This window comes from Passer montanus, unplaced genomic scaffold (genome assembly GCF_014805655.1).
Source record: "Passer montanus isolate IOZ18808 unplaced genomic scaffold, ASM1480565v1 scaffold45, whole genome shotgun sequence".
Lineage (NCBI taxonomy): Eukaryota > Metazoa > Chordata > Aves > Passeriformes > Passeridae > Passer > Passer montanus.
Genome location: NW_024369373.1, coordinates 4079597 through 4094777, shown reverse-complemented (window position 1 = coordinate 4094777; position 15181 = coordinate 4079597). Strand labels below are relative to the sequence as shown.

Genomic DNA, 15181 nt, shown 5'->3' with positions numbered 1-15181 from the left:
GCCAGAAAGGTGTCAAAAAGGCAACAGAAAATCCTGCTTTAAATATGACAGATATGCATTTTTAGGGTGTGATCTGTATCTGCCTCCCTGCATTGCACACACAGCCCTCACAGTAATGGCTGGTTTGGTGGCACAAGTCACTCATGACTTGCTCACGGTGATGAACTGGCAGTACCGGATATTTCCCATTACAGAGCTGAACTTGGCATCCTTGCTGGTGGCAGTGGGTGCCCTGTGCCCATGGCTCACATCCGCCTGTGTCCCACGTGGCTTTGGGATGCAGGAGTGGTGTCCCTTGGGAAAGGAGGGTTTGATGCCAGCCCTGTGCTGTCCCCTCAGACCACCTGTCCTCCACCTCCGATCTCACCACACTCAGTCCCAGCCTTTTGCTCACTCCTGGCCAGGTTTGGAGCAGGATTCAGCCTTGTCCTTTCATCCTGGCCTGTCCCTCTTGGACATCCTCAGAGACCCCCCAGGAGACACGGCTCCACTCCCTGTCACCAGCCAGCCACTTGTGAGGGGTGATGGGGACTCCCTGGTGTGGGGGGACAAGCTGCTCTAGCCACTCACCCCAGAGAAAGGGGGCTGTGAAGGGTCACCTCCGTGTCCCCACGCCCCTGGCACAGAAACTTACCCCTCAGAAGGCAATGCCATCCTGGCCTGGCAGCCTCCAGCTCTGCACTGCATTTGCCATTCCCCTGCAGCCAGTGCAAACCTCCCAGCCTCCCCCCACCCTTCACCAGAGGTTTATTGGCATTCCCAGCATGGATCCTGGCAAGGATGGATAGAGGTGTGTGTGCCTATAGACACATCCATATGTACATACATTTACCCACAGAGGCCCTAAGCAGTGTCTGATTTGCATGAGTACCCCATTATCTGTGCAGCTCCTGAGGCTGGTTTGGGGATAATATTGACACACAGAAAGCTACTTTCCCCTTTCCGATAGCAACTGTGAAGCCTTATCATCGCTGACTTCATTTATGAGCTGTAAAGAGTAAAATAAATGTTTATGTAATTTACTTTAACTGGTAAGTAATTTCCTGCCTTTTGAATGCTTCAGGTTTTTAATGGTATTGCAATTATGCAAAGCACATAAGTTGTATCAATTACATCAAGTAAGTCTACATTAAGCAGGCACATGCATGAATTCCCCAGTTTAGAAGAATAACTCAATGAATAAGCATGGAGCAAAATCTGAGATGCAGGAAGGGTTCTGTGCCAGCAGCCCTATTCAAATAGTCACTTGTGAGCACTACAACACCCACCCCTCCCAGCTGCTGGGCTGTTTTTGGCAGGGCAGCGTGGCTCTCTGGCACAGCAGGAGCAGGCTCCCCAGGGATGCAGCAGTGGGGTTACCCTGGCTGCACGCTGCTGCCCAGGCTCCAGCTCCCTCTCCCTGCACTGCCATGCTGCCCGGCTCAAGGGAGCACTCTGCATCCCAGGGGATGCCCACTTGCTGCTGGACATTCTGGGGGGCTGTGGGCACACATGAGGGCCTGTGCAGGCAGCGGGGACCCTGCTCGTGCCCCCTCTCTGCAGGGATTCACCCACGCTGGCTGGGGTGATCTCAGCCTGGTCCCCCAGCCGTGCTCCCATCCTCCTTCTCTTGGCTGTCACGTCTCCGTGACCTGAGCGAGCACCGGCTGACGACATCGCCGGAGGTATTTTTAGAAATGCCGCTTTGCAGGCAGGCAGAGGAACGGCGAGGAGGAGCAGGGCTGGCCGCCAGCAGCACCTCCTGCCAGCACCAGCAGGTAGCGGGAAGGCTGAAACACCAATGACCATCAGTGCTAAAACATCTGCCTTGTGTGGACCAGCCCTGCAGGGCCACCCTGCCCGGGGACAGTGACCTTGGCTCGGGTTTGGCTCTGCTTTCAGCCCAGCCTGTGCTGCAGCTGAAAAGCATCGCTGCCGTGGTGTGGTGAACTCAGGCAGGTTAATTTGCCTTTTGCTTGGATGAAGGGAAGCACCAGCGATCGAAACACATCACCCAGTGGGGCCCTTTGTGTTGGGTGTTTGTTCTGCCCTGAGCAAATATTTAACCTGCATCTGTAAGGCAGCTAAAAAATCCCCCAAATGCCAGAAACAAAATGTAACTCCTCCTATTCTCCCTTTGAGCAACCTGATAACCTGGTCTAGGAATGCAGGCGGGAGCACACCTGATACCTGAAACCTATTGTATGTTGGGATGCTCCCTGTAGAAAATTCCCACCAGAAGCACCAGACAGCGTGAGAATGTGTCCCCAGAGTACAATTAATTATAAACCAGTTCATTATTCTAATTTTGCTCCTCCTTGAGGAGGTGAGGGGATTTCTCATCCTTCCTGAGGCATGGTTTGCCAAACCGACATGAAATGCTTTGCAAAGCAGGAACGAGCCCCCTGCATTCCTACATTCCTACGTTCCTACATTGCCATTTCACACAATGACAGGAGTTTTAATTAAGCCTTAGCATGCTCCTGAGAAATTGAATACTCATTTTAAAGTTCCCTAGTTGCATTAATTCAGCCCCGAGGCTCTGATCCTTGCGATAGGGTTGTGTGGAACTGGGTGGGGAGCAGGAGCTGGGCAGGGGTGTTTCAAGGATCTCTGCCAAAATCCAACACACTGGGATGTTGCTTCGGCTGCTGGTGGTGTGTCTGCAGCTCAGCACCTTGGCCAAGCCCCTCGAGCCAGTTAGGCCGGGTTTGGGCAGCCCAGGGCAGCCCAGAGCCTGTCCACAGCCAAGGATCTGGATGCTCCAGCTGGGAGCTGCTGCATGCCTGGCTCAGCTCTGCCCGTGTCCCCCATGCAAATCTCCTCTATATCAACCAAATGGCAAAAGCAACACCTTTTTCAACCTGCTGCATTCAGGCAGACAAAACCTGTGCTGTGCTGGCAGCCAGGGCAGTGCCATGTGAGATGTAGCAGCCGTTGGGTGGGTGACTCTTCCACCCTTCCAAATTCCTTATCTCGGACTTCAGTGCACACCATCTACCGAACCTCAGCCTCTTTCTCCCTTTCACCTACCTTTCATCTTTGTCATATTGCTCAGCTGGCTTCAGGAACAACTTGGGTTTGGCTTTAATGCCTGTGCCTTGCCTAAGGAAAACAGCGCTGGGCTCATCCTGTGCCTCTGCTGGGGAGTGGGGAGCTGCTCTGTGGGAGGATTGCAGCTCACCTCCTAAGTCATTAATGTTTCATGGCATTAATCAACACAGGCTCCTGCTTATAAAGCACTTCTTAGAAACAAGGCTAAGAATAAGCACGAGGTGTCCTTGCTGAGGCTAAACCCTCTCTGCTGGCTGGGGGATGCCCCTGCTGGTCGGAGCAGACCCAGAGAGGGGGCAGCTCGACACCAAGTGAATTTCATCCAGGCTATTTCATCCAAAAATTAAAAATTCTGGCTGTACTGGAAAGATGGCTGCATGCCAGGAGGAGATCCTGGTCCTCGTGGTCTGGAAGGAGCCCACCAGCACTCCCCCAGCCAGTGCTTGCAGGGCATTCTTGGGACCTTGGGTGCTTCCTGCAATTCTTTCTAACTAGAGAAATGTCTGAAGATAGAAGTTGCAGGTGTGCAATTGGATCCTTTTAAGAATTTTACTCCTTCTGGTGCTCATCTTCTCCTTGAAGCCAAGCCCCCACAATGCCACTGAGCCTGTTACTCTGGTGAGGTGACAATGGTGACAAGGTGTGCAAAGGCAGGCCTCTCTCTGCACAGTCAGAAAGGAGGGGAGCCATCTCTTTAAGAAACAGATTCAGTTCCCAGCAAACCCATTTATTTTTAGTGCCCTCCACAGTGTGCTTGTCTTTGGAGAAGGAACGAAGCAAACACAGTAATTCTGAATAATTTAGGGAGCAGAGTTTTGGGGCTGTAGTAAATGGCTGTGCTATGCTGGGCAGGGGCTGGAGGAATGCAGGGCTCACTAATAACATCCAGCTGATTAAGGCAAGGACAGAGGTAAATCACTGAGAGCCTCTGCAGGGAATAGGAAATATCCCTGTGGTCATAAAGCAAATGCAGCCATGCAGAGGAAAATAATGTGATGAGCGATGGGCTCAGCTGCATCCTGGCTGCATCGCGAGAGCTGCGCCCAACAAAGGGATGAATATGCAAACGAGGTGCGATATTCACCGATGGAATTAAACAGCTTTCCTGCTAACCGGCTTTGCCTGCTCGATATCCAGCTGCCTGCAAAATCCCACTCAGAGTCCATCCTGGCACGGGCACAGCACGCTGCTGGCCCCTCGGGTCCTTGGCTCACTCCGTGTCACCTTTCTGTGCCCCAGGAATGCTCAGCAGGGATGGTCTCGGGGCTGGGCACTGCGGGATGCTGGGATCTGTGGGATGCTGGGCCCTGCGGGATGCTGGGATCTGCGGGATGCTGGGCTGTGCGGGATGCTGGGATCTGTGGGGTGCTGGGATCTGTGGGATGCTGGGATCTGTGGGATGCTGGGATCTGCGGGATGCTGGGATCTGCAGGATGCTGGGCCCTGCGGGATGCTGGGATCTGAGGGATGCTGGGCGCTGAGGGATGCTGGGCTCTGAGGGATGCTGGACCAGCGCTGCTCTGCAGCTTTGGCACCAGGGGATGGAAACAGGATCCTCCCTGGATCACCGACACCCGCTGTGGGTAATGGATGTCCCAGTGCTCACCTCACTGCCGGGAGCCCTGCAGGGACACCAGCAGGGATCCTTCACCACAGCCTGGCCCCAGCCCTGCCCAGGGATCCATTTCCATCCCGTCCCATTTCCCTGGCACCAGGGGGATGCTCCCACTGCCTCCACTCACTGCTGGGTGATCTCTTCCCCACTTTTATCTGCACTGAGCTGGAGCATTCCAGCCCACCCCGTGCTATCACAGCTTCCCATTCACCAAGGAAAAAGGCTGAGGTCTTTCTAGTTTAACTTACTGTAGGATATTTCACGGTAATTTAATTATTATGGAACTAACTGGGACCAGATTTTTTATCAATTCTAAGGTGCAATTGAGATGGTGAAGAAAACTGCACTCAGTTAAGAGTGAGTCACCAAAGAGATCCATGAAACTACCTGCCAAATTTTTACAGGAAAAACTATGTTTTCTTGTTAACACAAAAATAGGTGCATAACTACCATAGCCACTCATCCTGTTTCAAAACAAAAGCAAAATTTCTTGTTCCTGTGTTGGTGCTTCAAAGATTCTTTCTCAGCAGACTGTAGAATTACAACCTGCACACACAGTGCTGGGATCTCTCCTCAAAGCAGGCTTTACACCCAGTCAGGGTCTTCTGCTTCCCGGCTGAGCCAGGGGAAACTGGGGAAGACAAGCAAAGGAAACATTGAATTCCAGCCTCCTGCTATGGTTTAGGGAAGAAGGAGCAGCACAGCTCTGTGCAAGGCTATTTTGGAACAGAAAAGTTTTACATCTACACCCAATGAATATTAAAGAGCCACACGCTTCAGCTCTGCTGCCTGCGCCGCGTGAGCTGATTTAATTCCTCTTTAGGGAGAGCAGCAGACCCACACCCAGATTTTCATGCCTGTGCCTTAGAGGTGAATGGGATGTGAAGGGTGAACCCGAGTCTCCTCTGCCAGGGGATCCCTTCAGCAATCACTCACAACTGGAAAAACAAGGAGACATTAAGGAAAAGCTGGCAGCGCAGGCCGGGTTTATGCAGACTGGGGTGGAATAACTGCCAGCTCGCTGGGAACTCCCTGTGAACCTTCCTGGGCTTCCACATCCGCCTGCAGATCCAAGAGAGGTGTCGGGTGAAACAGTAAGGGCGAGATGGAGAAGGAAATGGTACACAGGGTGGGAGCAAGGCATGGCCAGGGCACTCAGTATCCAGTGAGGTGGAGCTTGGATCTCTGGGGCTCAGGCATCTCTATTCAGTTATCTTCACCTTTAACCCAGCAGACAAAATGTGCAGCTGAATTAACACCCTAGGAAGCAGCAGCAAAATAAACACAAAGCCTGTGTGCAAACATCCAGGGATGTTTCATGAAAACAACTCCAGCCCAAAGGCATTGTGCTGGTTTTCATCCCCAGCCTTTGATTTTGACACAGACTATGCCCTGCTTGCCCCCAGCCCCCGCCACTGCTCTCACCTGTGGAGCCATCCTGGCCAGCCCTGGTCCTGGGCACTGTTTCTGGAAGCATCCTCCTCCCCAGGTGGGTCTCCTGATGGTGCCCATGGGTCTGCAGAAGCCCTGGAGGCTGCGGCGCTCACACTCCTCACCGTGGGCAGGGATGCTCTCCACAGCCTGCATCCTGCTCCTCCTGCTGCTCCCCCAGCTCCAGCCCTGCCCCGGCAGCCCTGCCAGCACCCACAGAGCGTGCATGGCTCAGCACAGCCTGGGAAGGGCTGCTGAGCTCTGGGAATGGTCTGTGGAAGCCCCTCTCAGGCACCAGGAGCGAGCCGGGCTGGCCGATGCTGGGAGCAGCTCCCTGGGGTGGGATCCTTCCCTGTGCTTTTCCACCCGTGCTGCCACAGGGCTGGCACACCAGCACTGAAAAATCCTTCTTTTCATCAGGGGCTTCGCTGACTCTGTGCCACCCTCAGGGCTCCCTGAGTGCAGCCCCCTGCAGTTCTCCTTTCCCTGACTAAGGACGCTTCGCTGACTCTGTGCCACCCTCAGGGCTCCCTGAGTGCAGCCCCTTTCCCTGACTAAGGATCAGCAAATGCTGATGTAAAGATGGTCCCTAACGGTGCCTGGTCCCAGAAGGGTCCCAGTGCTGGAGCAGAGACAGGGTGGTGGCACTCCCCTCACTCCACCTCCCCAGCGAGCTGAGGCAGAGGATGGCTCCTGCACCCAGCCTTGCCTTCCCCGCTGGATTCCTCAGCCCATCTCTTGTGGCTCTGTCCCATCCGTGGCCAGAGAGCACCGTGCCCTCTGCTCCCATCTGCCAGTGCATTAAGAAAATGAGAGCTGATTAAAGTCCATCCCCTCCCGAGCACCATTGGTCCCAGCAAACTGCTGACACCACCGGTCTGGGGGCAGACAGGTGGATTTCCCTGTGCCCACAGACGTCCAGTTTTAGTTGGGTTTGGGGTTGCTTGGGTCTGAGCATTTCCTATGGTCACAAGAAGTGCTTTAACTGCTGAAAATGAATACATTAATTTTATTTTCTTTTTTCTATTGCCTGTGAAGAGGTTGGTTCAGGCAGTGCCTCTCCTTGCAGCCCTGCTCCTCCATTGCACAAGGATGCCAAGATGGGATGGGAAGGAGCTTCTGTGTACCCACAGCACCCCATTAACCCACAGCAACTGGAAGGCCCCTGTAGCAGCAAAAAGTCTCCTGTTTCTCAAGGCAGGCCAGCTGGAAAGCCCCATTTCCCTCCCATTAATCTCCACCTGCCAGCACTTTCTAGAAGGCAGTTAAGAACATTGAAACTGGGGAGATTTGCAAAATAAACAGCGATCAAACGCAGAGCCCTGGGTTCCTGCTCCGAGGGTGTCTGCCAAGACACACAGATCGTATCAGGCTAATTTACAAAAGGAAAACCGCCCTAATTAGTGTTCAGGAAAGCACTTTAATGAGAAGAGCATTAGTGCAAAAAGCAAGAGTGCCAAGAGGTCAAGCTGTTCCTAATGCCAGAAAAACAGGAAATAGGGCACAGGAGATCTCTGCCCACCCAGGCCGCAGCGCTGCTTTCTCATTTTTTTGGTAATATCTCGGGCTGTTAGTGAGGAATTTAGAAAACCCGGAGTGTAAAGCCCAGTGGCAGGGCAGAGCCTCCATGGGCAGCAAGCTCTGATCACCGTGATGCCAGGTGTGGAGACCAGCAGCCTCCTCCCCTCCTTTTTGGGGCAGAGTGCAGGTTTATGGGGTTTTCTTTGTGAAGGGAAGAGCAGAAGCCCTGTCAGCGGCACCTCCCTTCATCTGCAGAGTGCAGATTTATGGGATTTCCCCATAAAAGGGAAGAGCAGAAGCCCTGTCAGTGGCACCTCCCTTCATTTTTGGGGCAGAGTGCAGATTTATGGGATTTCCCCATAAAAGGGAAGAGCAGAACCCTGTCAGTGCCACCTCCCCTCCTTTTTGGGGCAGACTGCAGTTTTATGGGATTTCCCCATAAAAAGGAAGAGCAGAACCCCATAAAAAGGATGAGCACCTCCCCTCCTTTTTGGGGCAGAGTGCAGATTTATGGGATTTCCCCATAAAAGGAAGAGCAGAACCCCATCAGGGCCACCTCCCCTCCTTTTTGGGGCAGAGTGCAGATTTATGGGGTTTCCCCATAAAAGGGAAGAGCAGAAGCCCTGTCAGTTGCACCTCCCTTCATTTTTGGGGCAGAGTGGAGGTTTTATGGGGTTTCCCCATAAAAAGGAAGAGCAGAAGCCCCGTCAGTGGCACAGGCTCCTCTCGCCTGCCGGCGGCTCTGCCTGTGGCCAGTAACCATGGCAGCGGAGGGATCTGCACGTGATATTGGCATTTCTGCAGCACAAAAAGCCTCTTATCTGGAGTGAGTAGCTGGTCTGGCTGGTCCTCATTCCTCTGGTTCTCGCTAGGGCAGAGCATCGTGGGGCAGCTCGTGTGATGCTCACCACAGGGCAAATTCGGACCATCCACGTGATGCTCACGCTGGGACACATCCAGAGGATCCACGGGGCTCCAGGATGCTCTGGGTGCTCCCCCAGCCCCCGGCAGCAACCCCACTGCGGGAGGCAGAGCCAGCCCTCCCCACCTCTGCTGGGAAACAGAGCTGGAAGGGAGCAGTGATCCTCCTGCTGAGCTCAAAATGAGCATCTGCAAACCGTGTGAGGCAATTTGGGCCACGCTGGGCTGGCTGTCCCCAGGATGTCACAGCCCAGAGCTGGCAGGGGTGCTCCCTGGCATCCCCACAACCTCATTTATCTCACTTCCCCAGTTGTTTACATTTCTTCTCAAATTTCTTCGAGTTTATCCAAGAAAACATTTTGAGTCTTTAACTGTTTGACTTCCAGCTCTTCTCATGCCTCAAGGGACTTGTAAAAGCAGAGAAAACTGCAGGAAAAACAAAGGTTTCTAGGCTTCAATTCTTCAGAAGATCAAACCCAGCTCACTGATACTGCACAGATCCCCCTCAGACATTCACCCTAGGGCATGAACCAAAGTGGGTAAGTTTCATCCCAGAACCAGAACAGGTAAATGAGGAAAGAATGAGAAAGGAAAAGGTCACTGAGCCTGAGCTCAGCCTGAGCTGCTGCTAACAAGAGCTGTCATGGGCATCCCTTGGTTGTGAACTTCTGTGGCCCCTTTCCAAAAGGGGGTCTGGTGTTTTTCCAGGGTGTTAACGCCAGTGGGACCATTACTGCACTGAAAAGGAGCTGTGTACTCAGAGCAGAGAACACCAGACCTGTATTCGCTCCATTTTAGGGGAAGGTAAAAGGGATTCAGACAGATTTATAGGCAAGTGTCACTCAAAGCAGAGCTACACAAAGGAAAAATATATATATATAGACAGAAAAAGTGGGTTACAGACTGTTCCCAGAACCAGGAGTGTGTCCTGCTGGCTAAGGTCTGCAGGTTTCAAGGTTGAAGTGCTTAATTTTGTTTCAAGCTTTCTAATTAAACACCATTTAACTGGGCTTTCCATTTATCCTGCAATTTCTTTCTGGACCTGAGTCTAATCCCCAAACCTGCTTATTTGCTTTTACTTTCGTTACAACCTTATCAGTGATTAACCTGCAATTGCACTTAATCTTTTTAAAAGATTTCTCTGGCTATAAATACAGAGGAGCTACCTGCCCTGTTTCTGTCCAGGGGAAAACAACTTCCTCCACTCTCAGATGTTTGTGGTGGGTTGTACTATTCCTTCTGTCAGCTGATTTTTCTAATGGGAGACATTTGTCTTCTCTAACTTCCTACAGAACATTGAATCAGCATCAGTTCTGTGAAAGACACAGGCCACAAGGAATATGAATACACCCCCAGTATAAAGAAAATAACTACATATATAAAAATATAAACAGTATATATAAAGCCTCCAGTAAAGATGCCACTGGTGACGGTGAGGCAAAACCTTCCACATTCCTACAGCTCCAAAGACAAGCTCTGCTTCTTCCCCCAGCACTTCTCTATTCCACTTATTTCACTAAAAAGCAGCAGCAGCTAAAATATCACTGCAAGAAACCTGGTTTCTATGGCAATAAGCAGCTGCCTGTCAAGATTCCCCAAGTACTGCATTAATACAAGAGAGGATCTCATATCAGATCGACCCAGGACTTAAGGACACCAAGAGGAGTGAGAAAAGCTAATGAGAAATGCAGCAAAGGTACATGGAGTGTTCCCAAATCCATCAGGAATGTTCCAAGGGCAGTGGAGGGAACACCAAGTGATGAGTGCCCTCTGCAAGGTATTTATTGGAAGCAGTGCAAAGGGAGCCCGTTGCAAATACAGCAAAACTGGTAAATGAATGGAATTTGAAAGTTCAACAGAAGAAATCCAAGCCATGGCAACCCCCATTTTGGGAAACAAGAGGCACTCAAGTCTCTGTCATCTCTAAAGAGTCCTGCAGAGCAAACAGACCTGAGCTCAACTCCCCAGCCCAGCCTGCAAGTCTAGCCCTACCTTGACCTTAATTATTACCTGGAGAATAATCTCTCCAAAGAACTAAAGCCATAAACAGATCACAGAGAAGGATAATTTCCAGAATTACCAGTTGTGTATCCATCATCACCTCATGCTGCCTGTTGAAAACTAAGATCTTCAAGCAATCTTTGCTATTCAGGAAAGGTTTTTTTCCCCCTCCTTGCCTTGGTGATTAAAGGCAAATTACAATTCTACTCATGCTGCCTGTTGAAAACTAAGATCTTCAAGCAATCTTTGCTATTCAAGAAAGGTTTTTCTTTTCCCTCCTATTGGTGATTAAAGGCAAATTACAATTCTGCTACCAGTATTATGTGACCTCTGAGCCTCTGAATTATTTATTGAGAAATCTGAACTGCATGTGAGGATTATCTGGCTCTGTCAATGCATGACTGAGCAAGAAGTTGAAAAACAGCTGGAATGTTGAAATAAATCCACACCAAATAAATGGTAATCTACATGGTGTTTATTGTAGATACAGCGAATTATGAGAGCAATTACAGCCCACTATTTATTTAAATGCTTCTTCTAAAGAATATTAAATCATAGAAGTAAATCAGAGCTCCAGTTTGATTTTTGCACATTTCCTGGTTTGATTATATAAATATTTAAAGAGTGCAAAAAAACCCCAGCTTTGCACTCCCTACCAAAATCTTCTACCTGGCAGGAAACCACTTGCAAATGACTGAGGATGAGAGGCATTTGGGGAGGTTTGGGTGAGTGCAGGCTCTCCCCTGCAATGTGGTGGCTTCAGACCCTCCTGCAGTACAGTGGAGCTCATTACATTTGTTTAAAAAGAAAACAAGACATTATTAACTAAAAATAACATCTATTCTGGCTTTATTTTTTCTTTTGCCACAGAAACCCATACATTTTGCAAAAGATGGGGAAAAAAAAAGCAACAAAAGAAGATCCCAAAGGAGGTGAAGGTCAGCCCTGGGCCGCTGATGGGAAGAGGGATCACCCAGGGGGTGACACCAGCACTGCCACCCTTCTGTGTGTCACAGCCAGACCTGTGGAACCTGCAGCTCTGCTCACTGCATTTGCTGAACACCTGGGGAGTCCCTTGGCCACGGTGACAGGGCTGCTCCCTGCAGCAAAACCTGCCCCAGCTTCTCCTCCAGAGGATGGAAAGCGGCTCCTCTCCATGCAGCCAGTGGTGCTGTGGGAACTCGACAGCCAAAAACCTGGGGAGGATCTGCAAACCTCATCCAGCACCACCTCATCTCTGCTTCTCACCTCCTCTCAGCTCACCTGCAGCTCTCTCTGCTGGGTGCTGGCTTTGAGGAGGATGAGGAAGGAGCTGGTGGTGCTGGAAGAAGATGGGACACCTTGAGCCATCAGCTGGGTGCTGGCTGCTGAGCAGATGTTTGCCTTCCCCTCCAGCACCCGGTCCCAGCACAGCTGGGAGAGTGACTTCATGGCTTCAGTGACCAGCAGTACCAGTGGCTTCTCTCTCCGTGGGAAATGTGGCCAAGAGCCAGTCTGAGGTGGCTGAAGGGCTGGGAATTGCCTGCTGGAAATGGGGATGCCACTGAGGCCCAGCAACGAGTGCAGGGGAGCACCTGCCTGCTTGTGGACACTTGTTGGCACATTACAGGCTCTGAAACACTGCCTGGCAGAGGAGAGCCCTTACTGCACTTCTCTTTCCCCTCCCAGCTGGGAGCCAGCTCAGCTTCTCCCTTCCTGCTCTCTCTTTATCCCTCCCAGCAGTGGCAGCACAGAAAAATCCCAAGGCTGGAAAAGAACTCCAGGAACATCTCATCCAGGATTGTGCTTCCCTATCCTTGAAAGATGCCCATCAAATCTTCCCATAAGAGCCCCCAGGAATGGGGAGTCCACCACCTTCCCAGGGTGGACAGCTGGCAAGAATTCTTCCCAGTGCAAAGCCAAGGTGGTCTTGGCACCACGATGGGACCCTCAAGCATCTTGCAGCCCGTGCACTTGGGGACAGAGCTTGGCATTCTCACCACAGCTTGATTTGTGAGCAAATCAAGCTTGGCCTGTGAGCATAGTCCACATCCTTTTCAGATGAATCACTCCCCACTGCTGCTGTCAACCTTGAGCCCAACAGAGAAACCTTGTTGTTTTTTTTCCTTCCTTGTTTCTAGCCAAGTGGTGACTCAGCTGTCAGAGGTGAATAACTCTTCATGCTTTGTCTGAACACTCATTAACCATCCAGAGCCATAAAAAGCAATTTTTCCATAGCTCTCCCTCCACAAGGCCAGATTTCAAAGCAAGAGGGCTGACCTGAGATTTAGTGGGAAATTCATAAAGGTGCTCAATGGATCTCCAGAGTGGAGGAACCTTTTATGGTTCTGGGTCAAATGGCAGAGGGTTTTATCAGCAGTGATTGAGGGTCTGGGCAGAAGAGAGAGGCAGATCCTACCCTCAGCACATAGCAAACCTACAGCCGCTGCATGGAAATCATTAACAACAAAAATCTGCTAGCCCAGGCGTTTGCCTGACTCCTACGCCTGCCCTGGGACCTGCTGCTGTTCATTGCTCTTCTTTTTTTTCATCTTTCTCTGAAATCTCAGCAGCAAGGATTTCCTCATCTTCTTTTGCTGTGGAAGTCACACGAATGGTGACTGAATGATCAGGAGATTCTGAGGATATTTCTCCTCCCAGGCGGGTTTGCGCTCTGTGGGACGCGACAGGCGATCTCTGGTGCACTGGTGATTTTGGTGGGGTTGGGCTGACACTGGAACCCTGCAATAAAAAGTTAAAAAAGAGGCAAAAGCAACCTTAGCAGATCCTTGCCCATGATCCCTGACATGGCAGAGCTGGACAGGAGTTCTGTGGTTCCACCACAGGATCTCTGCAGTGGGATGTCAGCTTGAGGCCAGAGAAGCTCCCTGCAGGAGGGGCTGCTGGATTACATCCTGCATGTCTTGAGAAGCACAGAGAGGAGCACAGCAGAGCTCTCTCAACTCTTGGTTTGCTCCTGAAGCTTCTGGAGGGGCCAAACCTGGCACTGGTACTGCTGTGAGGGAGCAGTCCCAGCCTGCTCTGTCCTCCTTTGGAGAGGGGCCTTAGAAGCCTGTCCCAGGGATGTGCCAGGGTGAGGGATGTCAGCAGGGTCCTGCTCATCCACCAGTGGGGTTAGTTCTCATTAGTTCCCTTTAGTTCCCAGTTAGTTCCCATTAGTTTCCTTGTTTTCCCTCATTCAGAGCCCTCAGTGCCACTGCTCACTGCTGCTGTTAGCTGGTCATGGATTAATGTTAAACACAACATTGTTTGGAGCCTCTCATGCCTCTGCAGGACTGCAGAAAGGCAGCAATGCTTGGCATCAGCCTGGTGTTTACCCAGCCTCAAGGCCACTGCACTCCCCACCAGCTCCTCCTTCCCCTCCCTCTGCACATCCAGATGTGATAAGTGTGCCTGGTTCCACGCTGAGAATAGCAGCAACAGGGTCTGCATGGAGACACAACTTTCCTTACAAGTGTAGCTGAGACAGCTGGAACAAAAAAAGGGGAAAAAAAGGACAGGGCCATTTTCCTTTCAGCTGCTCATGGCAAAAAGCAAGGGGGTCCTGCAGAGGTGGCAGGATGGCACTGCCTGCTGTGGGGACCTCTGTCCTGGCCACCTGGGGAAAGATTGGGAACATCAACTGGGCTGTGGGTGTCCCTGCCAGTACCTTGATTAACTGATTAATACATTGACTAATTATTAATCATAATTATTAATTATTATTAATTATCCTGTCTCTGCAGGATAGAGGAGATATTCATTCATCTGTGGCTACAGCCTAGCCAGAAATTGGACTCAGGCTGAGCACAGGCAGGCAAAAATTTAATGTATTTCCCTTTTGTACAGCAAAACAAATCCCTGTGGGACACTGGCACTCCCCAGACCTGTGCAAGATGCTGGGTCACCCCAAATTCCTGTGGGACACTGGCACTCCCCAGACCTGTGCAAGATGTTGGGTCACCCCAAATCCCTGTGGGACACTGGCACTCCCCAGACCTGTGCAAGATGTTGGGTCACCCCAAATCCCTGTGGGACACTGGCACTCCCCAGACCTGTGCAAGATGCTGGGTCACCCCTTCCCATCTGCCCACGGTTTGACAGACCCCAACACTCTGAGCTCGGTCCTTTAAGGCACCCTAACCCCTGCAGAGCTGCTGGGGAGGGCACTTTCGGCACCTAAGCAGCCAAGCCGGATCTCTGCGCTGCCCATGCTGACCTGCGCCTCCTGCATCGCCTGCAGCTCCTTCAGCCTCCAGCGGAGCCGCCCCAGGGGCCCCTTGCCCCCCATCCTCCCCGAGGCAGCCAGGGCAGCCCGGAACAGCTTGGGGGTCTCGGCCCTCGGGGGGATGACCAGGGCATCTCCGGGGCCGCCCTTCTCATCTTTGGGTTTGTCGTTGCTTCTCAGCATTTTCCTGCAGCAGGAAAGGGAGAGGCGATGTCAGCCCGGGAACACGCTCTGTTAGCTGGGTTTTGTGATGGAAACCAGGCGTTAAAAGCACAAGGAGCTTTGTGCGTCTCAGGGAGGACAGAACGACAAAACTAAGCGATGCTAAAAACTAAACCGAATCTTTACAGGGGTTTTTAAGCGAAGGCGCTCGGGCCACGCTCCTCGCCCAGCTCCAGCCACCGCGAGAGGCGAATTTGGGCAGCCGGAGCCGGGGGCCGGGTGCCCTCTGC

At 51.7% G+C, this 15181-nt stretch overlaps 1 protein-coding gene across 1 annotated transcript in view; it reads right to left on the bottom strand.

Annotated features, from left to right (window-relative positions):
* Window positions 1–10979: 10979 nt before the first annotated feature.
* CNGB1 (cyclic nucleotide gated channel subunit beta 1) overlaps window positions 10980–15181 on the bottom strand; it is a 31056-nt gene continuing 26854 nt past the window's right edge. The window contains exon 32 of the mRNA XM_039721500.1: window positions 10980–13243. Within this exon, the coding sequence (XP_039577434.1) occupies window positions 13031–13243 (213 nt within the window). The 3' untranslated portion in view covers window positions 10980–13030. The remainder of the gene's footprint in view (window positions 13244–15181) is intronic.